This window comes from Peromyscus maniculatus, chromosome 22 (assembly GCF_049852395.1).
Source record: "Peromyscus maniculatus bairdii isolate BWxNUB_F1_BW_parent chromosome 22, HU_Pman_BW_mat_3.1, whole genome shotgun sequence".
NCBI classification, from domain to species: Eukaryota; Metazoa; Chordata; class Mammalia; order Rodentia; family Cricetidae; genus Peromyscus; species Peromyscus maniculatus.
This window is the reverse complement of record NC_134873.1, coordinates 18,129,720-18,156,216: the sequence shown is the minus strand read 5'-3', so window position 1 is coordinate 18,156,216 and position 26,497 is coordinate 18,129,720. Positions and strand designations below refer to the sequence as shown.

The window sequence follows — 26,497 nt, the reverse complement described above, 5'->3', positions numbered from 1 at the left end:
TTATGTGTGTATGGTGGTGTGGGAATGGAGAACACACAGCAGTGGCATGCTCTCCCTATTCCAGCATTCCAAGAGGGATCTGTTATCAGTATGTCCTGCTAGCTAGTCTCAAATACTTTGTAGGGGATTGCATGCCACATTTCTCTACTGGAAGTTATTTTCTTTTGTTCATACTTTGCTTCTAAAAGTGGCCAATCTATAAATCTAACTCCTATTAGAGGTACGGGGCTGGCGTGATTAAGTTCCATCTCCTGGAGGAATACTGTAACACAACACATATTTGAGATTCTTAAGTAAGAAAGATTTGTCTCCCTCTCCCCACATTCTATTTGTTCACTTATATTTATTGGTATAGATTTGTGTATATTTCTTTTGTACTTTGTGTTCCGGCTCAATACTGCTGTTATTCATTTTGTTGCTCAAATTTTCCAGCTTTTGCTGTGAGAGCCCTGGCTTTGTTAGTGGCAGCTGCAGTCTAGGCCGGTGTTTCCAGGTTCTTGGCCTCTCATTCACCAGACTGAAATAAGGGGCTCACACAGATTTGCAAAGAAACACAAACTTTATTCAAGGCAAACTGATGGGACAGATTAGAAAGGAATATCCAGTCAGGATTGACAATGAGCCACAGGAATGGAGGTCCTCAAAGGCTCCAGTCACTGTTTGGGACTTCTTTTATAGGGTTCAAGAGAAGGGGAGTTGGGTTGCTAAGGGAGATAGTTTGGATGCCTCTACTTTGATTGACAGATTAAGTTAAATAACTATTTCTCTAGTGTGCATGCCCCATCCTATAATACATTTGATTTTAATCATATCCAAGCCCAATTATAAATATGTGTAAGATAGCAAATAGATTTCCCTAAAAGTTCACTTTGAAGACAAAGTTTACCTTATTGTGCATCTACCCTAAACCAATTCAGGCATATGTACTGAGAATACTTTTCAATAGACTCTGTCTATGTTTGATGATTGTTAAGGGGAGGAGGAACTTATTCTATAGTTCAGAGAGGGTGTGCATGCATCTCAGTGCAGGATAGGTGCATTATTTGGAGAGGAGCTGACACTTGTATTGTATGTGTGGGTAAATGTCTCAGATTTCAAGCACATTGTTAGCAGAGGGGTGTGTGCATAGCCCAAACCAAGTGGAGTCCCAGGTTGCCAAACTACCACCTATGCTTGCCTGCTTCATTCAGCAGTCTGGAGAACTCTGGGTTCTGAGAAGTGGGGTGAGGTATGAATTATATATCATTAAAAAATTAGAGCCAGTTAATTAATTAAAAAGAAGCACTGAATTTCTCCTGACATTCCCCAATACTCCTCCCCCACCTCACCCCATCCCCACACAGTAGTTATTTCTTCCAAGGCTATCTTGTGGTTAACTGCTGGCCTGAGCTGCCTCCTGGGTCTGGAATGGCACTTCCCACTTCAGGCGTCAGGCTGCAGGGGCCATGCCCAGTCCTAGTCCTTGCTCCCGGAGCTTCATTTTTCTCTCAGCAGTAAAAGAGAAAGGACAACATCTGCCATGTTGTCAGTTCATCAATTCACAGAAACATGAACGGACATCAAAGGAGAGTGGTCCTGGACCAGTGGGAGTCAGCAATGCTGCACACGAAACTTTGGGAGATGTTGTTTACTGTATCGGCTGCCTCAAGGTGGGACAAAATAAAAAGAGTTGAGTTTGGTGCTTTGGAATGGGGGAAGGCTGCCAATGACGTCCACTCTCCTGTCAGGAGAGGTGACAGACGCCAATGAAGCGCTCCAAGAAAATCCAGGGCTTGTCCACAGATCTTGTCATGAAGATGGTTGGCTGGTAAAGATGAGTGACCCTCTAGAGCTGGACGAATTAACAGTGAAGAGGCATATGAGCAATATGTGAAGTCCATGAGGAGTGACCATGGCACCTCCCACTTCCATCCCCAAATAAAAGTGGGAAGAAACCTGCGATAGCATGGTTGTCTTAAATAGAGAAGACTTGAAATAACTTTTAGCAATACCAATGGATAAATAAGAACTATTCTCAACAGTGCTACTGAAGAAAGTCCCCAACTCCCCAGTGGATGCAGATAAACATAATGTACATATTTTTTGTAAGACCTTAGACTAGAGGCTAAGCCCTGGTGTGCAGAATTCATGAGATTATCTATGGCTAAAAGTTATGAGGCAGGCTGGAGAGATGGCTCAGTGGTTTAGAGCACTGGCTACTCTTCCAGAGGTCCTGAGTTCAACTCCCAGCAACCACATGGAGGCTCACAACCATCTATAGTGGGATCTGATGCCCTCTTCTGAAATAAAGGTGTACTCATATACATAAAATAAATAAATTTTAAAAAAATGCCAGGCGGAGGTGGTGCACACCTTTAATCCCAGCATTAGGGAAGCAGAGGCAGGAGGATCTCTGTGAGTTCAAGGCCAGCCTGGGCTACAGAGTGAGTTCAAGGAAAGGTGGGGGAGTTATGAGGCTGGGTTTGATGAGGAACCACCCTTTAATCCCAGCATTCCAACAGGCAGATCTCTGTTACTTTGAGGATAGTCTGGTTTACATAGCAAGAGTTATGTAGTGAGACCCTACCAAAAAAATAGTGACTTATTTCAGGATAACTATGTTCTCTCATATACTATTATAACTCACCCAGATCTATCCCTGAATCTTTGTTTTATTGTTTTGTCGAGACAGAGTTTCTCTTTGTAGCCCTGCCTATCCTCAAACTCACTCTGTAGACCAACCTGGCTTCGAACTCACAAGAGATCTGCCTGCCTCTGCCTCCCAAGTGCTGAGATGCGTGTGCCACCACTGCCCAGCTACTCTTGGGTCTTGGTCAAAAGACTTGATGTTTCTTCCCATTAGAAATGCCTGGGAGCACAGGGAAGTGTTGTACAATGTCAGATGAAGGACAGTACTGTCTTCATTTCACCTTGAGCTGCATTGGCTGCTGTTGTTTTCCACAGTGAAGCAGGGACCTTTGCAGCTTCGTGAAAAACAAACAAAACATTCATGAGAGAGAGAGAGAGAGAGAGAGGCGACGCACAGCGAACTCTGTTCTCAGCGGCGGCCATACTGTCAGGAGGATGTATTTCTTTCCCTTTTCCCACTTCTCCGAAGTGTTTTTGGGTTCTACAGACTGACCTGCAAAACTTTCCAGGTCCTTGACCCCTGCCAGGTTTATGTGATGGCCTCCCGCTTCTTAAAGAAATGGTTTATCTTAGGCGTATAACTGTTTGCCGGCAGGTGTGATGTACCACTTGCATGCCTGGTGCCTAGAAGTCCAGAGGAGGACAACCGTCTGGAGGGACGGGTGGTGCTGAGCCACCTGATGTGGGTGCCGCGAACAGAACTTGGTCCTCGGTTGGGCCATCTCTCCAGGCGCCCCGCCACTGCCCCCTTTGAGATAGGGGAACACTCTTCGGGGAGGCCAGTTTGGAACTCACAGTGCAGCTCAGCCTGGCCTCCAAACTGCAGCGATCTTTCTGCCTCAGTCTCCTCAGTGCTGAGAGTGCACTTCCAGCTTGGCTGTCTTGCCCTTTCAGTCATCCGAAGGAATAGCCTACGCCGAGGCAGCTCGAGCGTGGGGTTCATGGGCTCCACTTACGGGGTCGTAACCTCTAGGGCCTACGCCTATCTGCTTGGGGAAAAGGTGCTGCGTGTTCACCTCCAAGGACTTGCCTTTGCCTCAGACAGTCGAGTGTCTGCACGCAGAACCCGCTTCCCACCTATGTCTCCCCTGGAGACGCCCCCAAGTCCCCAGGACCCGTCTCCATCCATCCCCACAGCCCCGACAAGGCCCGCCGCGATCCTATCCTGTGCGCATGCTCACACCCGAGTCTCCGATTGGTCGCCTAGGAGCGTGGGATGTTTTCCCAGGATGCTCTGCGCTGCTGTCATGGCTGCCCCCGTGTGCCTGTATCCTCACAGGGAACGCTAGTCCTGTGGGTGTCTGGACGGTGCCCGTGGCCACCAGACGCCGGCGACCCTGGCCCCTCCTCCTCCTTCTGCTTCCTCCTCCCCCGAGGGACCCTCGCGGGACCCCGAATTGGGTCCAGTGATGCCGGGGGTGACGTGGACTCCGGAGCGGGCGCTGCTGAGGGGCTTCTCCACGGAGGCGGAGCGGCGGCTGTGCACGCAGGAGGGGCGCTGTGGCTCAGGAGGGGCTGTGAGGACGGGGATGCCGGCCCTGGGTACGGAGAGGGGGCAGGAGGGGGCTGTGAGGACGGGGATGCCGGCCCTGGGTACGGAGAGGGGGCAGGAGGGGGCTGTGAGGACGGGGATGCCGGCCCTGGGTACGGAGAGGGGGCAGGTGGGGGCTGTGAGGACGGGGATGCCGGCCCTGGGTACGGAGAGGGGGCAGGTGGGGGCTGTGAGGACGGGGATGCCGGCCCTGGGTACGGAGAGGGGGCAGGAGGGGCGCTGTGGCTCAGGTGGGGGCTGTGAGGACGGGGATGCCGGCCCTGGGTATGGAGAGGGGGCAGGAGGGGCGCTGTGGCTCAGGTGGGGCGCTGTGAGGACAGGGGTGCCGGCCCTGGGTACGGAGAGGGGGCAGGAGGGGCGCTGTGGCTCAGGTGGGGGCTGTGAGGACGGGGATGCCGGCCCTGGGTACGGAGAGGGGGCAGGAGGGGGCAGTGTTGTTCGGTGGTTTGAGATCTGGTGGTCTGGGAAAGTTCCCGAGAGACAGACTTGAGCTGTTTTTCTTCCTTTAGGACTGACATGTAAGAGAGTTCGTCAGGAAAAAAAATTAATCGGGGTTGTGAAAGTATTGAGGCAGGTGTGAGCTGGGGAATATGAGGGAATCACGAGAGATCCTGTGTGTTTGGATTGGCCTCCTGGGGGAGAATATTGAAGGTCGGACCTCAGCAAAGGAAACTTTTCTGTGTCGGTTGAAATCTTTGAATTTCCCAAAGAAGGGTACTACGCCTATTATTATTACTATTACTATTACTACTACTACTACTACTACTACTACTACTACTATTTCTGTGTGACCTCCACTCTGCTGCTCGTAGTCATTGTAGGTATCCTGTAATTCTAGGAGGGGTGATGTTGGTAGAGTGAGAAGGATTTGCTCAAGACTTAGTGATTCCTGTATAGCCAGCATTCTGTTTATACCGTTTTGTATATTAAAATATCTATGTAATGGATTATCATTTACACTTACATTCTGTTGGCTTGCGGTCCTGATTTTTTTTTAATTACAGATATTGGAGTTTTCTTAGACTTGCTGTTGGAAGGGAGCTATGAGGCCATGTTCTTACATTCAGTGACACGAAATATATTCAGCTCCACAAGGATGGCTGGAGAAAAGATTGACAGCTACCTGGAGAAGCAGATAGTAAATTTCCTGGATTGCTCTACGGATTTGGAAGACATTGGAAGGTAGAATTTTATTTGAAATTTCCACAGAGAAACACACTTGTGCAGAGGGCTGGAGAGATGGTTCAGTGATTGAGAGCACTTACTGCTGTTTCAGAGGACTCAGGTCCAATTTCCAGCACCCACATGGTGGCTCACAACTGTGAAACTCCAATTCCAGGGGATCCAACATCTTCTGACACCCATGGGTACCAGGCACATATGTAGCGCGCAAATGTACACCCAGGCAAACCACTCATATACATCAAATGAATAAGTAAATATTGGATACTTTTATGGCTCCTTGGCATCATAAAGGATCTGCTATTTAGCAGTTGTCCATAAACCTGAACTCACGATGTGTCAAGTAATCTCCGTGAGGTCTCTGGTCCAGATCTTCCAGAATGAGAAATGGAAGTAGTTCGGGATCAAAATGAGTTTTGTGTATGAGAATGACACATGCGTGGTAGTCACTGCTAATCTCCCCAGAGCTTAGGTTTGGTAAGTGCTAGCTATCAGCTTGTGTCATTTTGCTTCTTGTTGTTCCTCATTTTGTTTTGTTTTGGGGCAGAGTCTCACTATGTAGCCTTGTCCTGGAACTCACTATGGAGACCAGGCTGGCCTCAGACTCAGAGATCCACCTGCTTCTCTGCCTTTCAAGGGCTGGGATGAAAGGCACGTGCTTTAAAGGGGGCAGCTCATTTTTTTTAACGTGTAAATGTACCTTGAATCCTGCTATTTCTGGGTTACTGAAAGATGCTTACATTTCCATTTGCTGTGTCTCAGATTGTTATCTCTGAAGCGATCAGAGACCTCCATGTGTTTATCATGGGACCCTCAGTTTACCTTTCTTCAGTTAGGATGCCTGCATACTGATTAAATATAAGCCTTCTAGAGGCTTCTGTTTTATTGTCATATGTTGTTAACTTACTTCTTCTCATCCACCCATGATGTCTGTCTAGAATTGTTAACCATCTCCAAAATGTCTATAATATCATTCTACCCTGATGTTTACAGAACAGTTTCAGACAGTCGTCCGAAGAATAAGCCAGCTAATTCGTTAGGTTGTAAAGATAAATAAGACCTAACACAGATTCATAAATAGTTATAATTCTGTTTCATTTTTCTAATTTCCAGTAGTGTCATTCTTGATTTTGTTGTTGTTGTTTGTGATCGTGTTGTGTATTACACATTTGGCCAGGGGTTTGCAATAAACTCCAGGCTGGCCTCAAACACATAATCCTTTTGCCTTAGCTCCCCAAATTTGGGGGGATTACAGGGATACACCACCATGCCCAGCTCCAGCTCATTTTTGATTCTGGTTTTTTTTTTTGTTGTTGTTGTTTTTTCCCTCTTTTGCCACTGGGGATTGAACTTCAGACTTCTCACATTCTACCATTAAGCTAACCCTAACCCTTTTCTCTACTTTTCATTGTGAAGCAGGGTCTTACTAAGCTGGCCAGGGCGGCTTTGAATGTGTGATCTTCTTGCCTCAGCCTCCTGAGCCGCTGGGACTGCAGGCTTCAGCACACGGCCTGACTTTGTGTCCGACTCTTCTTTGCTGGCTGATGTGTTTCTACTTTAGTAAAGTTCGCCTCGTGGTGTCCATTCGCATCCCTCCTCTTCCTTTCCCCACACATGCGCGCGCACGCGCAAATGCATTATTCATAGGTGCACCCGAATTGTAGTTTGAAAAGAGGCACTTGGTATGACGTCTTTCAGGGTACACTCTGCAAGAGAATGTTTTGATGATGGGGAGATTCTGTGTCTTGTAGTCAGTATGGTAGCCACTTTTCATACTTGGCTATTGAGTACTTGAAATATGGAAATTGTGACTGGAGACTACATTTTAAGTTTAAGTTAAATTAGATTTACATCTGTGTTAACAATTTTTAAAAGATTTATCTATTTTTATTTTATATGTATGGGTGTATTTTGCCTATACCAGTGTGCTCCATGTGTATGCAGTGCATGTGGAAGCCAGAAGAGGGCAGCAGATCACCTGGAAATGAGTTACAGACAGTTGTTAGCAGCCATGTGGGTGCTGGGAATAGAACCTGGGTTCTCTGGAAGGGCAGCCAGTGCTGAGCCATCTCTACAGCTCTAGATTAAAGTCAATTTAAAAGCCACATGTGGCTAATGGATTTATTGGACATTGCAGATATAAATTGTACCAGATTAGGATAGTTTCAACTATTACTTGATGGGGGGTTTTTTGTTGTTTTTTTTTTTTTTTTCCTTTTTGTTTTTTGTTTTTCCAGACAGGGTTTCTCTGTGTAGCTCTAGCTGTCCTAGAACTTACTCTGTAAACCAGGCTAGCCTTGAACTCGTAGAGATCTGCCTGCCTCTGCGTCCTGAGGGCTGGGAATTAAAGGTGTGTACCACCACTCCTGGCTAAAGGGAAACATTCAGTTGGGGCTGGCTTACAGTTAGTTCAGAGGTTTAGTCCATTATCGCCATGGCAGGAATGGCAGCATGCAGGCAGACATGGTGCTGGAGAAGTAGCTGAGAGGTCTACATCCTGATCCATAGACATCAGGAAGAGAGACACACTGGGACTGGCTTGGGCTTCTGAAACGTCAAAGCCCGCCCCCCAGTGACACACTTCTTTCAACAAGGCCACACCTACTCCAACAAGGCAACACCTCCTAATAGTGCCACTCCCTATGAGCCTATGGGAGCCATAGAAAAAGAAGAAGCCAAAGCATGTATTTGCCAATTATAAGATCTTATATACAAAATCTCATAAAGATTACACAAAAGCTGTTAGAACTAATTTAATTCAGCAAAGTAACAGTACAAATCTGTCTTAGGGTTTCTATTGCTGCGACAAAACACCATGACCAAAAAGCAAGTTGGTAGGGAAAGGGCTTATTAGGCTTTCACTTCAGCATTGCTATTGACCACTGAATGAAGTCAGGACAGGAATTCAAACATGGCAGGATCCTGGAGGCAGGTGCTGATGCAGAGGCCATGGAGGGGTGCTGCTTACTGACTTGTTTCCCATGGTTTGCTTGACCTGCTTTCTTATAGAACCCAGGACCAGCAGCCCAGGGATGGCAGCACTCACCATGGGCTGGGCCCTCCCCCATTGATCACTAAATGAGAAAATACCTTACAGCTGGATCTCATGGAGCTTTTCCTCAGCTAAGACCCCTTCCTCTGATGACTCTAGTTTGGGGCAAGTTGACACAGAACCATTCAGTACAAAGTCAGTTATGTCTCAGATACTAACAATATCCAGTTGTCCTGATTAGTTTTTTGTCAACTTGATAGGAGCTGGAGTCATTTGGAAGAGGAAACACCATGAGAAAATGCCCCCAAAGATTGGCCTGTAGGTAAGCCTGAGTGCCACTCATGGGCTGTTGGTCCTGGATGTAGTAAGGAAACAGGCAGAGCAATCCTTGGGGAGCAAGCCAATAAGCAGCACTCCTCTGTGGTCTCTGGTCAGGTTTTTCCTCCAGGTTCCTGCCTTAAGTTCCTGCCCTGACTCTTTTTGTGATGGACTGATCGGGACATGCAAGCTAACACAAACCTCCTCTCCCAAGTTGCTTTTGGTTGTGGTGTTTTCCTGCAGCAGGAGAAGCCCTAACTGAGACACCAGTCTAAGGAAGAAATTGTGCAATCAATTCCATTTAGAGTATATTCAGAAGGAGGAAAATATTTAGTAAATATTTAGCCAAAAAGACTTGTGTGATGAGAACTGTACTTAGAATTAGCAGATGGACTCAGTCGAAATGATTCTGGTTTTGTTTAACATCCAGAGCATCCGAATCAGGAGCCAGCCTCACACACACCTTCCTCTCTCCATCAGGACTGACGTTGACGTCATCAGTGTCACAGAATTTCTTCACAGCCTCTTTGCTCTGGTGCCTGTTGGCCTTGCCGTCCCATCGGGCACACCTGACTTGTCGCCTGTCTCTTCAGGGCTGACTCAGTGGTCAGGGGACACGTGCTGACAGCACACTGGTCAGCCTTGTTGCTCCTGGAAATGCTCTTGAGAAGGTTTTTGAGCCACTTCAAGAGCCTCGGGGTCTTGGGCTGGGAGGTGGGTGACTAAGGGATCTTCTTTCGTGCTTGGTTGTGGACGCCGCTCAGCACTCACTGTCTTCTCTGTTTTCAGAGCCTTTGCTTGGGCTTTGGCCGTGGGAGGGCAGGAGCCCGTCTTCACTTTCAGCACGGTCTTTCAAAAGCTAGAATGTGATTTCGATTCATTCGGATGATTTTATTCTATTTCTCTGTCCCATGTTTATCACAATAAGCTACATCATCGTCATTTTTAAAGTCTCTTAAGCATCAGGCTTCCAGTGTTTATTTAGATTGTCTAATGATGCACTAAATGAAGCCCAAATGGACTACATATACGCCAAGTACTTTGTCTCCCAGAAAACAAGGAACGAGAGAGAATGCATAGAAAGTTCTTGAACCCTGAGGCAATAAAGGAAAACTGGAAGGAATTTTTATGACCACATTAAAGAAACATGTGACAAATACTTATAACAAATAAGAAAGGCAACAAGCTAATAATAGCTTTATGATATAAAGAGTTAACATCTCCTATAGGAATGAAGGGGAACTGAGTGTAGAATTCACGAGCACATTCAAGTAAGGATGAGAATGTAGTTCATGATAGTGACACATTTTAAAATCCTTGTTGTCAGAACAGAATATTCAGTGTGTACCAAGTTGTTAGCCAGACATTAGGTCCAAAAACTGAAGTTCTGCATCCACTAGCCAAAATAAGTTCAGATGGACAAAACATTTAAATTGGAATTCTAAACAGAATGATACTGTAGGTGAGTGTAGACGTGGGAATTAGGCAGCCTGAGCTTGTCCCGCCTCTCTCTGACTCACTGGCCATGTGGCCTTGGGCAGGTTAGTTAACCACTTCATGCCTCAGTTCATGAGACAAGGATGAAGCGGCAGCCGCCTCACAGGAGGGACGTTGTGAGGATCAAATGTGTTAGTACACGTGATGGGTGTGGCCTGGTGCCTGGTGCATGCAAGTGCATTTAAAAATAGCTGTCACCATTGTCAAGCAGGTAAAACTGTAAAAGCATTAAAGGAAAATTTGGTAGATATTTTTATGAGCTTGGGAGTGGGGGGAAGACTTATAATCATGACATCATAGAAGATGAAGAGATTTATCATTTAAAACTTCTACACATGGGGAAGTACTTCTGATCAGTGAGTGAAGTGTGGGGTCACCAACCATGGGGGGACAGGCTATGAGGGTGACATTGTTTTGTGACTTCCTGCACTGAAGCTAAGCCTGGCCAGGTGAGTGCCTGGGAAGAGCTTATTTGAATGTTTTACACTTTGTCTTGGTTCTTCTTAGAGCTGCTGTAACAAATTTCAACAAACTTGGTGTCTTCTGTGGAAGTTTCTTCTTGTCGTTGTAGTTCAGCTCTGGAATCCAGAAGTCCAGAATCAGAGTGTGAACTTGTCATGTTCCTGGGGATTCTGGGGAGAGGTCATTCTAGTTTCTAGTGGTCCTGGACCTTCCTCTTGTGGTACCGAGGCTCCAAACTCGGTCATGTCTGTATTCTCTCCTCGCTGTCTGAGTTTTCTCCTCTTACATGGAAGGAATCAATGACTTCCAGTCCTAGCTACTGGGCTGAGGGACCACCTTGGTCCATATGACCTCATCATCACTAATTATATCTACAAAGACCCTATTTCCCCCAAACACTCACATTCTGGGGCCCAGCGTGGACATGAATTTGGGAGAAACTTTATTTTACCACAATGTTATACTCCCTTTCATGGGGAAAACAGCTGTAAGCCTGGCTGTAAGAGTGTGGTGTGGCTCTCAGAAGTCTCCAGAACAGATCCAACACCTCACTGGAGGCTGGGGGAAGTAGCAGAGGGGACGTGAGCAGAGGTACCTTGAGGGGAAGCCAGAGACCCTCAACTAGTCATGGCAGCGGCTTTCTTTTGGACACTGTCGGGTTCGGGTGCCCAGGAACAACAGGGATATACCAAGAATATAGCAGGGGCTGGTCAGTAGAAGATGGGGTGTTTGTGTGTGAGGTCCTGAGTGCAGTTGCCGGCACTGGGGGGGAAATCGGAGTTCACAGGAAGATAATAAACCTCAAAGAGAGACAAGTGGGGCCAGCAAGATGGTTCAGTGGGTGAAGGTGCCTGCCAGCAAGGCTGAGGACCTGAGTTCAATCCCTGGGACCCACAGTGTGGAAGAAGAGAAATGACTCCTCGTTTATGCTGTGGCATACGCGTGTACACACCACACACACTCATATTTCAAAGTCAAACAAGAGGCATGTGTTTGCTCGTATGTAATATTAAGAGACAGCACGGGAACACCGAGCCCTAGAGAACAAAGCAGAATTTCTAAAGAAGGCTCTAGGAGATTATGAAATTAAATACCAAGATAAAAATTGTGTATGGGTACATACATACTTGGGGGAATGTCCCAAACTCTCATTAGGTCCAGAAGGGTGTCAAGACCCATGAAGAGTATCCAGACTGAAGAACTCTTCAGTGTAGACTGAAGGGGCAGCTGACAGGGTGTGTGGCCACGTCTGCTGATGTCCGGCCTTCAGCCTCATGGGGCTCCGCTGACTGCTGGTTCTTCACCTGGTTTTGGAATTTCTTGCTTCTTACCTCACCACACACACTCTCGTTCACACACCCCTCCCCTTTCCTCTCTGGGAGAGTGTCCCGAAGTGTGGCCCCCTCACTGATCTTCTTCCATGTAGTGAGGCTCCCTAGGGCGTCTCATTCCTTCCTTCCATTTCTCTCCTACCCCCGTGAGGTAGATATTTGTGAGCCTGACCCTTGAACTCTTCGTCACTGGGTCAGGTCATCTCGTGCTGCGTGCTCTTTTCAGGTGTCCTGCTTTGTTCCTGTTGTTCAAATCCACACGTGTCCCCATGTGTGTGACGTTGGAGAAGCTGTTGCAGTTTTTAATCTGCAGAATGCACAGGGCAGCACACCTTGCTGGCCGGATTGAGTATGCACATGGAGCTGGCCTGCAGGAGGCGCTCTAGCCACTGCACTGCTCCTGTGTCATCCCCTCACCAAAGCTCAGCCCCAGAGCCTGGAGCTGCTCAGGGGTAAAGCGTTTGCTGTGCAAGCAGGGGGTCCTGAGTTCTGTTCCCAGCACCCACATGAAAACTAGGCACGGAGGTGTGCATCTGTGACTGTAGTTCTGCGGGGTGGCCATAGAGGTGGACAGGTGCCAAGAGTGTGCCAGCTGTGCAGTCTAACAGCTGTGAGAGACCTACAAAACAGTGAGGTGTGATGGCAGGCAGATCTCTGTGAGAGTTCAAGGCCAGCCTGGTCTACATGGCAGAGTTCCAGGCCAGTCAGTTACTCTGTCTTTAAGATAAACAACCATAAATAAGTAAAAAAGATAGAGTGCAATTAGAAGAAAATGCCCGAGTTTGACCTCTGACCTTCACATACATATACATGGATATGTACTCCTCCACCCCCCAATCAACTTGATAAGTCCCTTGCTGGGTTACCTTGACAATTACTTGTGCAAGCCTTGTTTGGCTTTTTTGGTTTTTAGTTTGTAAGGTGGCAGCAGCAAACCACTTGCTTCAAGTTATTGGGAGAATTTCCTGAAGTCGAGCCAGAAGCTTGGTGTACGTAACAAGTGCAGAAATGGAGGGGGTATGGAGGGCTGCTGTGATGGCTTCTGTTTTTCCATGGGTTTATTTTGAAGCCTGAAGAAGTTGGGAAGTGAGCAGGGGTGGGAGGGCTGGCTGGAGGTGAGAAAGCCAACACATGCTGAGGGTTATTTCTGCCCTGACAGATTGGGGAGAAAGTCTGTGGTGTCTACAGCAGCTGTAGGTTCACTCTGCAGTTTTCAGAGTGCAGTGACTGCAAGTCTGTGATGTTGTTGGTTTGTTTTTCTTCTTTATTCTTCGAGGGGCCAGCCACCAATTCCCACATAATTCACACAGGGGCTTATTCTTAATTACAAATGCTAGGCCTTAGCTTGGCTTGTTTCTAGCCAACTTTCCTTAACGTAACTGATCCCATCTACCTTTTGCCTCTGGGCTTTTCCTGTTCTCTGTCTTCTGTAAATCTTACTCTGTGGCTTGCTGTGTAGCTGGGTGGCTGGCCCCTGGAGTCCTCCTCCTCCTCTGGCTCCTTCTTCTCTCCTCCCAGATTTCTCCTTCTATATATTCTGTCTGCTAGCCCCACCTTTTCTCCTGCCTTGCCTTTGGCCATTCAGTTCTTTATTAGACCATCAGGTGTTCTAGACAGGCACGGTAACAAAGCTTCACAGAGTTAAATGCAGCATGAACAAAAGTAACAACCTTGAAATCATACTCTGCAGCAGTGTGATGTAAGTAGAGAGCCTGTCCTTATTCCTGCTGCCTGGCCCCTTCCCAGGCTTCCCGCATGCCCATGCACATGACCCCTCCGCTGCTTTAGATCCAGTTGTTCCTGACTGGGGCTGGACAGTGATGCTTTGCCTGCTAGGAATGCAGACACTCATTACCCAGGGTGCTGGAGCACTTGCATGTAGGATTTTGTATTTCCAACAAGTTCCCAGCTCATGGGCCACACCGAGTAGAAGGGTTCTAGAGTATTCTCAAGCTGGTTCTTTAGATGGTTCTGTGTGCCCCCATTCAAGGAGTAGAAGATTAAGGATGCTGTTTGGCATCTCCAGGGAAGCTGTTTTAAGATAAGCAGCTTAATGTAAATATGGCAAAGGTTTTGTGTTATGTTGTAACCTATTAAATCCACCAACCAGTATTCAAAATTCTGAGGTACAATCTGAGAACATGGTATTCTAGAAAGTGGCTAAATGGCAGGCTGACTTGGAGTAGTGGGAGGGAGAAGAGATGCTTTTCTGGGGGGAGAGGGATTTGAGACAGGATTTCTCCGTGCAACTTTGGAGCCCGTCCTGTAACTCGCTCACTGTAGACCAGGCTGGCCTCGAACTCACAGAGTTCCACCTGCCTCTGCCTCCCGAGTGCTGAGATTAAAGGCATGTGCCACCTCCACCCAGCTGAAGAGATGCTTTTTGAGGGTTGCATGTCAGTGCATTGGCAGCTTATCATTTGGCATTTAGGAAACTCTTTTAAGCAGTAGTAGATTGATCATCACAGTGCTGGTGAAAGTTCATGAGTCCTTCACTAAGATAGAGGACAATGGACATCGGATTCATAGTGAACATGGAGTCAAATCTGCTACCTGTGGCAGAATATCTATGCTATGATGCTCCAAAGTGCAGACACAAAACATCTTTCTCAGCACTGTCTACACAATTTCAAAAATGTCCCCAGAAAACCTCACTTACTTCTTAGCTCCCACGATCCTGGTCCTCCTCTGTGGCTTAAAGGCTGTGGGTCCCGGGGTCTAGCAAATCACAAGCACACGAGTGAGTGCCAGGGACCTCTGAACCTCATCCACAAAGAGATGACTCCCCCTTGTGCCTAGACGGGAAGCTCTCACGGGCAACTCCTTCAAATGGAAGGAAGGTGGGTGACGCTTCCTAGGAAACGTGTGCCATGCTATATTTCCACAGTGTGAAGGCGGGCTGACAATACCGGGGCTTTCATTTTTGCCCATTCTCAAAGCCCTATCCTAGAGGAAGGATCGAAAACGGAGACGGAAAAAAAATAAGAAAAGGTACAGGAGGCACTGGGGATGCTGGAGGAAGATAACTAATTACGATCTACCGAGGAACTGAGTCCGAGGACACGGGGAACAGGCAGAACTAAAAATGGGGGAGAAACGGGGGGCAAGTGGCTCTGATATAAAAGGGTGGGGCCTATGATGGGCTCTGATAAAACCAACTCCGAGTTCGGGACAAAAGCAAGGGCCCTGGTGTTCGCGGCTCGACAGTTCTATCTCTAAAGTATAATGGTCACACCAAGAATTCAAGAAACTGGACATCAAAAACCAAATAATCCAATTTAAAAATGGGGTACATATCTAAACAGAGAACTCTCCAAAGAGGACCTCAAATAGCTGAAAAACATTTAAAGAAATGTTCCACATCCTGAGCCATCAAGGAAATTCAAATCAAAATGACTCTGACTCCATCTTACACCTGTCAGAATGTCTGGTCAATAAAACAACTGACAGGCCATGCTGGCGAGGATGTGGGCTAAGAGGAACACTCATCCATTGCTGGTGGGAATGCAAACTTGTACAGCCACTGTGGAAATCAGTGTGGCAGTACCTCAGGAAGATGGGAATCAATCTACCTCAAGATCCAGGAATGCCACTCTTGGGCATATACCCAAAGGATGCTTCATCCTACCCCAGAGACACTTGCTCAACCATGCTCATTGCAGCTCTATTCACAACTGCCAGAAATTGGAAACAATCTAGACTTCCCTCAACAGAAGAATGGATAAAGAATGGTACATTTACACAATGGAGTATTACTCAGCCGCTAAAAAAAAAAAAAAAAAAAAAAAAAAAAAAAATCATGAAATTCACAGGTAAATGAATGGAACTAGAAAAATGTCATCCTCAGTGAGGTATCCCAGACCCAGAATGAGAAATATGGTTAAGTATTCATTTATATGTGGACATTAGCCGTTAAGTCAATGATAAGCAAGCTACAAACTGTAGAACCACAGAGGTTAGATATTGAGTAAGGGACTAGAGAGGACAGACAGATCTTGCTAGAAAAGTAAAGTAGTTATGGATGGGTGGAGTCAAGAAGCTTGAATGGGGGGATCAAATGGGGAGGAGGGGGACCAGGGAGGGAATACAGGGAGAGACAACTAATTTTAAGAACCATTTGAGGGATAGTCTGGAAACCCAATACAGTAAAAGCTTCCTAAAATATATACATATATGAAGGCCATCTAACTGAAATTGTCAAATAATAGGAGAGACACAGTCCCAACTGGCCATCTGTCACCAAATGAAGATTCTAGTCACATGATTGAGTTACATGTAATTGAGTTGTTGGCCAAAGGGATCCCAAGGAAATCCCCCCAAAATCCAGGCTGTTGCCACGACTATCGATTACTCTCTACAAGCTGAAGGCAAGGCCCCATCGCTGAAGACAAGACCTCCACAATGTATTGAACATGGAGAAGATGAGCTGGTGCCTACCTAGAGCCTCACCCCTCTGTCCTAGCGTCTGTGGTACAGGACGGTTCTCTGCACACTGTCCGAAGAGAAGCATAAACACCAACCCAGCCACAAACTTTTCTCCGACTGACGATGGGTCCTGTCTGTAAGGTATGCCAGTACTACAAAGGGGGCACAAAGCTGTGGGAGTGACCATCCAGTGGCTGATCTGACCTAAGGCCTATTCCACAAGATGGAACCCATACCCGACCAAGGACCTGAGACCGGAGCCCAGGGACCTAGGGGAAAAACCAAATACTGCTGTTCTAAAAAAATAAAAAGGAGAAAGAATGAAATGATGACTCCTAATGACAGTCAGCTAGACTCATAGATCAGTGCCTTGTTCAGCCATCACCGGAGAAGCTTCCTCCTGTACCAGACGGGAACAGATGCAGAGATCCACAGCCAGACCTTATGCAGAGTGAGAGACCTTGGAACACTCAGCCCTAAAGGAGATGGCTCCATGAATCCTTCCTCTCAGGGCTCAGGGAACCTTGAAGAGGAGGCAGAAAGAATCTAAGAGCCAGAGGGGATGACAGACACTAAGAAAACAAGGCCCTCTGAATAACATGAGCAAAGCTCATACGAACTCACAAAGACTGAAGCAGCATGTGCAGGGTCTGCAGGAGTCCACCCCAGGTCCTCTGTGTATACATTACAGCTTCCTGTTTAGTGTTGTTATGGGATTCCTGAGTGTGTGAACGAGTGGGTCCACCCCAGGTCCTGTGTGTATACATTATGGCTTCCTGTTTAGTGTTTTTATGGGATTCCTGAGTGTATGAACGAGTGGGTCTACCCCAGGTCCTGTGTGTATACATTATGGCTTCCTGTGTAGTGTTGTTATGGGATTCTGAGTGTGTGAACGAGTGGGTCTGTTTCTTGTGCCTTCTCTTGGGCTCTTTTTTTTCCCCCCTGGGCAAAGTGGTTTTATTAGAGTGCCAGAATCACACAGGACTTAGGAATTAGGATTGGGGCCCAAAAATATGGAACGTTTCATGAATTCGCGTGTCATCCTTGAGCAGGGGCCATGCTAATCTTCTCTGTATCGTTCCAATTTTAGTATATTGCTGCCAAAACAATCACACTAGTTCTTATCTTTTATCATTTTATTTTATTTAAAAAATAAATTTTGTAGTCCAAAAATTAACTTTAAAAAGGCCTTCTCCAATTTTTAAAAATTATACTTTGTATTTATTTGGGGGGAGGCATGTGTGTTTTGAAGGTCAGAGGTCACCTTTCAGGAACCCATTCTCTTTCTTCCATGAAGGTCCTGGGGTTGGAACTCAGGTTGTCAGGCTTGGTGGTGACAGGTAAGATACCTGCTGAGCCTTCTAACCACCCCAACACACGGAATAATTTTTAATGATGAATTTTAAACTTTTGTTCTTCAAAAAACACCACTGGGAATATGAAAAAGCCAGGCATGGTGGGTGGCGCACGCCTTTAATCATAGCACTTGGGAGGCAGAAGCAGACAGATCTCTGTGAATTTGAAGGTAGTCTGGTCTACATCTTGAGTTCTAAGATAGCAAGGGCTACATAGTGAGACCCTGTCTTAAAAAAAAAAAAAAAAAAGGAGAACAAACCACAACCGGGAAGAAATACACTACAAATCAGAAATAAGACATCTTGATTTTTTTTTTTTTTTAATTAGGCCTAGGATGTAGTACAGTGGATGGAACACTTACCTAGCATGCTTCAGGCCTGAGTTTGATCTCTAGCACCCAAAATCGGAGGGATACCAAAAGGGGGAAAAAAAAAAGACTAACAATGAAGAATATAAATGGATTCTTTACAGAAAAAGATAAAGTGGTCAGTAGGGATACTGAGCAAGATGCTCGGTGTTACTTATGATAAAAGTTAACCACAGGAGCATCCCATGCAACTATTAGCAAATATGTACACACACACACACACACACACACACACACACACACACACACACACACACACTACTTTGGAAGCCAGATCATATTCTTTTTGTTGTTTTTCCTATTTTCTTATTTCTTAGAGAGGGAAAGAGAAAGAGAGAACATGAAGTTGGGTGGGGACGGAAGTGGGAAGGGTCTGGTAGGAGTCAGGGAAGGGAAAGTATGATCAAAATATGTGGTATGGAAACAATTTTTAAATAACAAAAATGAAACACAATGCTGTCATATGACTCAATCAACACAGGATGGTAAATGCTATTTTAGATATTTACCAAGTGAAATGAAAACACTTGTCTACACAAGGTTGACACATGAATCTCATACAACTTTACTGTAATTCCTCACATGAAAAATAACCCAACAACCCAAATTTCCATAAAGGTAGATGGCTACACAAATGGTGATGTACCTGTAATGGAATTCTACTTGGCAATGAATAACTATTTACACATCAAAATTATTGTTCTGTTAAGAAATAGCATTTTTCGCCGGGCGGTGGTGGTGCACGCCTTTAATTCCAGCACTCGGGAGGCAGAGCCAGGCGGATCTCTGTGAGTTCGGGGCCAGCCTGGGCTACCAAGTGAGTCCCAGGAAAGGCACAAAGCTACACAGAGAAACCCTGTCTCGAAAAACCAAAAAAAAAAAAAAAAAAAAAAAAAGAACCGTAATATAAATATCTGATATGTAGGATAACTGATATGTGACCCCCAAAAGGGCCATAGCCTAGGGACAGGAGTGAAGAGAGGAAGAGACTGCAAAAGAACACAAGAAACTTTGGGGAGGGGCTGGAAAGATGGCTCAGCAGTTAATAGCATTTGTTGTTCTTCTAGAAGCCCCAAGTTCAGTTCCCAGCACACAAACTGGGAGGCTCACAACTGCCTGTAACTCCAGCTCCAGGAGATCCAACCCCTCTGGCCTCTGTGGACACAACACTCACATGCCTAACACTACACAGATACAAATGCATAAACATAATTTAAAATAATAAAAATAAATCTTAAAAGGGGGGGGGCGGGAGGGGGGAGAACAAGGGAATCCTTGGCTGATATATAGAACTGAATTGTATTGTAAAAGAAAAAAAAAAAAAAAAAAACCTGGGCAGTGGTGGCACACACCTTTAACACCAAGCGCTTGAGAGGCAGAGGCAGGTGGATCTCTGTGAGTTCGAGGCCAGCCTGGTTTACAGGGTGAGTTCCAGGACAACCAGGGCTACATAGAAAAAAAAAAAAACCTGTCTCAAAAAAAAAAAAAAAAAAAAAAAAAGGAAACAAAAAAACTTTGGAGGGACTGGGGAGGTGTCTTAGCAGTTAAGAGCAATGGCTGCTCTTGCAGAGGACCCAGGTTCAATTCCTGCACCCACATAGCAGCTCACAACCGTCTGTAACTCCAGTTCCAGGAATCTGATGCCCTCTTCTGGCCTTGGCAGGCACCAGGCACACACATAGTACAGACATATGAGCAAGCAAAACACACACATAAAATTAAACATAAACATAGAAAAACTGGGGGATAGACAGAAATGTCTGTCCTTGTGATTGCTGTTTTATAGATGTGTTCTTATCAATTCAATTCTTATCAAAATTGTTCATAGTATACACATGAAGCAAATGCATCTACTGTATGTCAATTATACCTTAATAATGGGAACTGACAGACCTCTAGGAGTGAAACTCAGCATTCCAAACAACAGGAGCAATCTCTATTCAATAAAGACATCACATCACCAACAGACCATTAAGAGACAAATCCCATGTGATTCCTGTTAGAAAAATCTTGTGGAGAATTGTTTTACTATCAACAGAGGACCAGAAACCTCCAACTTCTATCTCATGAATAAGCATAAGCATGGAAAAATCAGTAGTTCACAGGATCAGTATGATTAATATATGGTGGATTAAGTCAAGATGGCAGAAACTCTCTTTCCTAGGTTACTTATTTTTAAAATACTCAGCAGAAACACGTCTAAAGTATTTTGTGCCGTCTACCAACCCAAGGCAGTTTTATTTATTAAAAACGATACTAATCTCAAACTTTCACAAATGACAACCCTAAACAAGAAAATGCTTTGTTATGATGCAACGCCTATCATGATTAGCAACTTTATAATTTATCACTGGTGTAACAAGTCTCAGCTCCTAATCACACAAATGATCAAGTTAGCCTATTTTCAACTCTTTTTAGAGTAAGCATTTTTAAGAGCCTCTAGCCTATTCTTTTAGGTGCAAATATTTAGCTTTCATTTTTTAAAAAAGCATTCTGGTTCACCTCAGCATCGTCTGCAATCCTTCCCTAGTCTATTTATCTTAAAGACTGGTATTCCCCATGCTTTCACCCTCTCTTCAGGTCTCACTGCAGACCGTCAGCTCTCAAACTCTGCAATCTCTAAGAAGATGATTAAGTCAGATTGAGTCTGGCCGGGCTGGAGACAGGACTCAGTGGTTAAGAGCATTTGTGGTGCAGAGGACCCAGATTTGATTCCCAGGACCTACATGGTGATCACAGTCATCCATGACTCCAGCTCCAGGAGATCCTATGACCTGACCTCCACAGACATCCATGTGAGCAAAACAATGAACACATCAAATAAATGAATAAATCGGAAAAGGTTTTTAAGTACTCCCGATGAGTCCAATCCCGGTTAAGAGATGAGCGGGCGGCCCATTTACCTTCATATTAGTTAACAAGTTTCTCCAGGCAAACCAGGGTACACACTAAGAAACACTGCTTTTACCATAATCCCTAGACGAGCTTATGAATACACTCATCTCGTGGAGGAAAATAACATGTTTCCAATTCCTTTTACAGAAGATAATTCTCAAGTCTGTACTTTAGATCAACTCTTCAAATGAAGTCCAAATCCATTCATTTTGCTAATGTTGCCTCTTGTTCAAAAATTGTCTGGTTTATGAATCCAAAGCCAACCGTCGCCAAAGACAGAGACCTGGAGACACCCTATGTCCCGCCCCCTTACCTCTCCCCTCCAATCATCATACATATCCCTAAAATGGTTACCATCATGCACCATGCTTTATTTTCTTTCTTAGGTTATTATAATTGTCTTGGTACCAGTCTCCACTCACCTTTCAATCCATCTCTTCAAAAGTGACCTTTCCCCTCAAGATAATTACAATTCTAACACCTTAGCATGCCATAATGCCCCATGACCTGGCTCCTGCTAACTTCTCTAAAGGATGTCCCTAAAATACCCTCCACCCCCTGCCATCCTCCACGCCAATGATACAGAACTAGTTAGTATCAACTTCTTTTACCTGTTCAAACGCTCTTCTCTTGGGACAGGAGGGTTGAGTCTCCTAGCTAGCTAATGACATTATTCTTTGAGTTTCAAACCTCAGTCTACCAGTGGCCTATTCTGGGCTACATAGTCAGTTCTAATCAGCATGAGCCACAGAGTGAAACCCTGTCTCAAACAAAAAACACGTGTGTTGTGGCACGGGCATGTACTCACTCAGGAGGCAGATGCAGGACTGTTGCAAGTTAGAGGCCAGCCTAGGCTTCACAGTGAGTTTCCAGATAGTGAGACCCAACCTCAGAACTGATTTTTTCCTATTACACTAGACTGTGTTGCCATGCTTACCTAGCTCGTTCCGTTTCCCATGCTTGTATGGCCAAACTACTACACAGCTGCCACAGAGCGGACATTTAAGAAATGTTATCTAAATGAAGGAATTCATCAGGGAGGTCCAAGGTGAACAGGGATCTTTTCTTTCGTATTAGCCATAGAAAACTTAGCACATTCACTACACAAAATAATTAATCAGTGCCACAATTAAATAGCTTGAAAATATAAAGGTTCCTTACAGCTGTTTTCATTTTCCCTCCCAAGTTCGTCAAATTAATTATGAGCACACATCTGATGTGGAGGAGGGGGTTGCAGGACTACCACTAACTGAATCACATATTCCACTTTTACTATAATGTGCATTTTTACTGCAGGCCAGGTTTTCCTCCCCCACACTAGGTTTATACCTGCACTGTCCAATCCAGGAGCCACTAGCTACAGATGGCTACTGAAATTTAAGTCAATTAAATTTAAATAAAATTTATAATTCGGTTTTTCAGTTGCACTAGCCACATCTAAAGTGCCCCAAAACCATACCTGGCTGGTGGCTGTGATGCTCCAAAGTGCAGACACAAAACATCTTTCTCAGCACTGTCTACACAATTTCAAAAATGTCCCCAGGAAACCTCACTTACTTCTTAGCTCCCACGATCCTGGTCCTCCTCTGTGGCTTAAAGGCTGTGGGTCCCGGGGTCTAGCAAATCACAAGCACACGAGTGAGTGCCAGGGACCTCTGAACCTCATCCACAAAGAGATGACTCCCCCTTGTGCCTAGACGGGAAGCTCTCACGGGCAACTCCTTCAAATGGAAGGAAGGTGGGTGACGCTTCCTAGGAAACGTGTGCCATGCTATATTTCCACAGTGTGAAGGCGGGCTGACAATACCGGGGCTTTCATTTTTGCCCATTCTCAAAGCCCTATCCTAGAGGAAGGATCGAAAACGGAGATGGGAAAAAAAAATAAGAAAAGGAAACGGGAGGCACTGGGGATGCTGGAGGAAGATAACTAATTACGATCTGCCGAGGAACTGAGTCCGAGGACACGGGGAACAGGCAGAACTAAAAATGGGGGGGAAACGGGGGGCAAGTGGCTCTGATATAAAAGGGTGGGGCCTACGATGGGCTCTGATAAAACCAACTCCGAGTTCGGGACAAAAGCAAGGGCCCTGGTGTTCGCGGCTCGAAAGTTCTATCTCTAAAGTATAATGGTCACACCAAGAAACTCACGGCGGTGACTGCACCGAGTCTGGAAGACATCACTCCCCCTCCACGCCTAACAATTTCACCCAAGGGCTCCGGCCAGACCAACGCCACTTCCGCTCTCCTCGCCTCTCCCGGATGTGGTCTCGGCGGCGACTAGCCCTGTTCTGAACATCTACTTCCGCCTAGCAGATTCAGAGGGGGGCTGCAGCGGGGAAAGTCACATGACGACGCCTCTTCTGATGCTTTTGAGACCCCGCCCCCATGGCGACAGGAGGTTTAGGGAGGCCATGGGGCCAGAGGGTTGGAGCAAGTGGGCGGAGTCTGAAGGTTTAAGTAAGGGGTCCTCCTGAACCCCAACCCTTGAGTTCCCGCAGTTTGCACACCTACTCCCACCCACCCCACAAGTGATCTTAGGGATGCAAAGAGTTCGATTATTGCCCCTTTATTGATCTTAAATTACAGACCCATTCTCAGTCCCCTCCAGAAAGCTCTTTGATTGCTGAGGGTGCAGGCAGTGGCTGAGCAGAAAGGGCGGCTAGGTGAAGATGTGCAGGCTGTAATTAACAGGGGCAGGTCTCTCCTTATCTACTAACTTCGTGTCTCCACACTTGTCCAGCTTCTGGATTATTTTTTGGTGTGGTCCCTAGGAGGCATAAGTCCCTAGGAGTTTATAAGTCTTGAAGTCTTTATAGACAGGCTATGTCTGGGCTTCTCCTTACCCCTGAGCCTCTCCTTGGTACTGTGATGGGGTCCCTCATTGTGACCTTGCCGGCTCCTCTCAGAATAACTGTGTCTGATCTCAAAGGGACTGTAGTGAGTTCTCTCAGGATGACTGCGGTGGAGTCTGGAAGAAGATCTGTATAGCCTGGACTCTGAGGGAAGGTGGTGGACTCTCCCAGAAGAATTATGCCTTTTCCTGCCAGAGGGACTGAAAGGGGTTCTCTCAGAGAGACTACCATGGCTCCTTTCTGAAGGACTGCACCGTGTCCTCTGGAGGGGACTGAGATGGCACCTTTTTGAGGGACTGTGTCCCCTTCTCTCTCGTCCTCTTCTCTCTCGAGGACTAAGAGACCTCCTAGAGGGACTCCGAGGGCGTCTCCCAGGATTGGGTCGGCTCCTCCCTGAGGGACTGCGACCTACCCCCTTAAAGAGACTGTAAAGGCTCCAGTCAGAGATACTTTGAAGGGTTCTCACAGAGGGACTACTATCCTGTCTCTGGGAGGGACTGCAATGTCTCCTCTCAGAGAGATGTCTAAGCATTCTGTCAGAGGGACTGCTGTGCCTTCTCTGAGAAGGACTGCGGTATCTCCTCTCAGAGAGACTTTCCTGAATTCTCTCCAAAAGGATGCGATTGGTCCTTTCAAAAGGCTTATTACAGAGGTCCCTCTCCCTGAAGAAGCCATGTTGTTCTTCCTTGGGTGTGTGTGTCTCTTTAAAGTGGCTCTGCAGGGATCTCTTCAAATGGGAGTCAGGTTCTATTCTCTCTTGGGCCTGACATTTGGCTCCTACTTGAGAACAGTTCTTAGACTCCAGACAGGAGATTTCATCGCCATAGTTGTTCTTTGCTCTGCCGTTGACATTTTGAACTATACTCAAAGGTTGGATGACTGAGGTAACTTGGAAAGTGGCATCTCTTTCAGAAGCCATGGTCTCCAATTGCAAAGGTCTGGGTTGGAGAGAGCTCACTTGTTTTGGCTGTTGAGTTTGTCTACATTGGTCACCTGTTCCCTGCAATCTGTCCTCTTGCTTAGGGTTCACACCTGCTGACTTTTGGTGGGCAACTGGTGTGCTGGCTCCTTTGCCATCCCCTGCTAAACAATACTTACTGGGTTTTTGTTTGGGGTGCAAGTATTGGGTTGACCACAAATTGTCTGGCCTTGTCCTGTCCGCAGGCTTCTGTCCAGTATAAGCCACAATTCTATGTGCTATTTGGAATGCCTGCCTTAGGCCCTGGAAAAGCAGATGGTAGAACTTGGGCTGAGAGGATTTCTTAGCTTGTGTCTTCGAAGAAGCAGTGCTTGTTTGAACGGTTTCAACACTCTTGCTTCTTGATGGACACATGATTCTAAAAGGACTCTCTTCTGGGGTTCCACTATTTTTGTTGAGCTTTGTTTTTTGTGTTTTACGTCCCTTGATGGTTTCCTTCATTGGATATTTTAAGCCAAAGGTCTTTTTGAGGCTTGATTTCGACCATTTTTCTTCCTGATTACTTTCAAAGCCACTCTCGGATACAGAGTGAACCTGACAGAACTCACGGTGCTCAAAGTCTTCGGTGTCTGTCTTGCCGACCACACCATGGCTTCCCCATTGCTTTTTTCTGATGAGCACTTGTACAGAAGCTGGAGCCTGGGGAGATCGGGCCTGGAAATGTCTTGGCGTGGTTGGACTCTTGGAAGCTGGACGATAGATTTTAGCTTTCCTTCGTGATGGTGATGTAGTGCTCTTCCATGCATCTGCTCTTTTTCTTCCACGATGCTTTGAGACTTGAGGTCTTTTCCCAGTTCTCAGTCTAAAGCCAAGATGCAGCCGAATCTCACCATGGCCTTCAGGGGTGCTTAAGAGGTGGATCTGTGGGTAGATGAGAAGATATGGACCAAAAGCAGACTGTAACTTATGACAGCAATTAATTCCTGAACATCGGCCACACTGCAAGCAGATGGGATATTTCAGGACAAGACCTGATGAGAAAGGAGGAGGGACATTGTGGGGCACTTGACTCTCTAAGAGTTTTGCTGCTATTTTGAGCTGTAGATCTTTTAGCAGATGGAGCTGTTCTGAGATATCCCTCTTGGCCTGGGAAAGACAACTTGCTTTGAGGGAATGGTGAGAGTCAGAAGGCCTTGTCTGTGATTCACTCTGTGAGTCTTTACTCTGATCACTGGAAACAGCGTCTTCCCTATTGTAAAGTATCTTGAGAGAAGACTCCGGCTTCATTAAGGCAGGAAACTGGGCCCTTGTACACGAGACAGACACGTTCTGAGTGACTTCCTGGAATATATCACTGAGTTTTGAGTTTGTTTTCTTTATTCCCAATCGAGTACCGGAGTATTGCTGTATTATGGAAGATGTGGATCCACGTGTCCACATCTTTAAGGGCATTCTTTTCTCATGACCATGGCATAAAATATGTCTCTGAATATAGTTTTTGACCACTGAAGTCTGTGAAATCGTCCTAAGACCCCTCTGTAGTGGGCTCTGGGAAAATGCCATCAGTTCAGCTGGAACCCCAAATAAATTCTCAATAAAATGACAGATATCCATCGTGGCTCCTTCTGTTAAAAACGGCTGAGAACAAAGTTTCCTTTCCATAGTGGTTCCCAGGACATTTCCCAACATCAGCATATTGGAGAGATACTTCCTAGGGAGTC

The 26,497-nt window shown here is 46.0% G+C and overlaps 1 protein-coding gene, 1 long non-coding RNA gene and 1 other non-coding gene across 24 annotated transcripts in view; 1 reads left to right on the top strand and 2 right to left on the bottom strand.

Annotated features, from left to right (window-relative positions):
- Positions 1-26,497, top strand: part of LOC143270189 (putative Polycomb group protein ASXL2) — a 198,582-nt gene that overhangs the window by 97,907 nt on the left and 74,178 nt on the right. For 4 of the 22 annotated variants that reach the window (XM_076559157.1, XM_076559158.1, XM_076559159.1 and 1 more), the window contains 2 exons: positions 5,185-5,362; positions 11,155-17,564. The exons of 5 other annotated variants lie outside the window; for them this stretch is intronic. In XM_076559157.1, the coding sequence (XP_076415272.1) occupies positions 5,185-5,362; positions 11,155-11,476 (500 nt within the window). In that variant the 3' untranslated portion in view covers positions 11,477-17,564. Of the gene's footprint in view, positions 1-5,184; positions 5,363-6,778; positions 6,953-8,614; positions 8,677-9,102; positions 10,721-11,154; positions 17,565-20,690; positions 20,956-26,497 lie in introns of those variants that run through there. 13 more of the 22 variants (XR_013047183.1, XR_013047185.1, XR_013047184.1 and 10 more) reach the window with 8 other exon arrangements.
- On the bottom strand, positions 541-4,140 carry LOC143270203 (uncharacterized). The gene is made up of 2 exons (XR_013047227.1): positions 3,122-4,140; positions 541-1,831 (listed from the first exon to the last, which is right to left on the bottom strand). It is a non-coding gene; the product is annotated as an uncharacterized LOC143270203 (long non-coding RNA).
- Positions 17,395-17,498, bottom strand: LOC143270326 (U6 spliceosomal RNA). Its single transcript, XR_013047469.1, has one exon. It is a non-coding gene; the product is annotated as a U6 spliceosomal RNA (small nuclear RNA).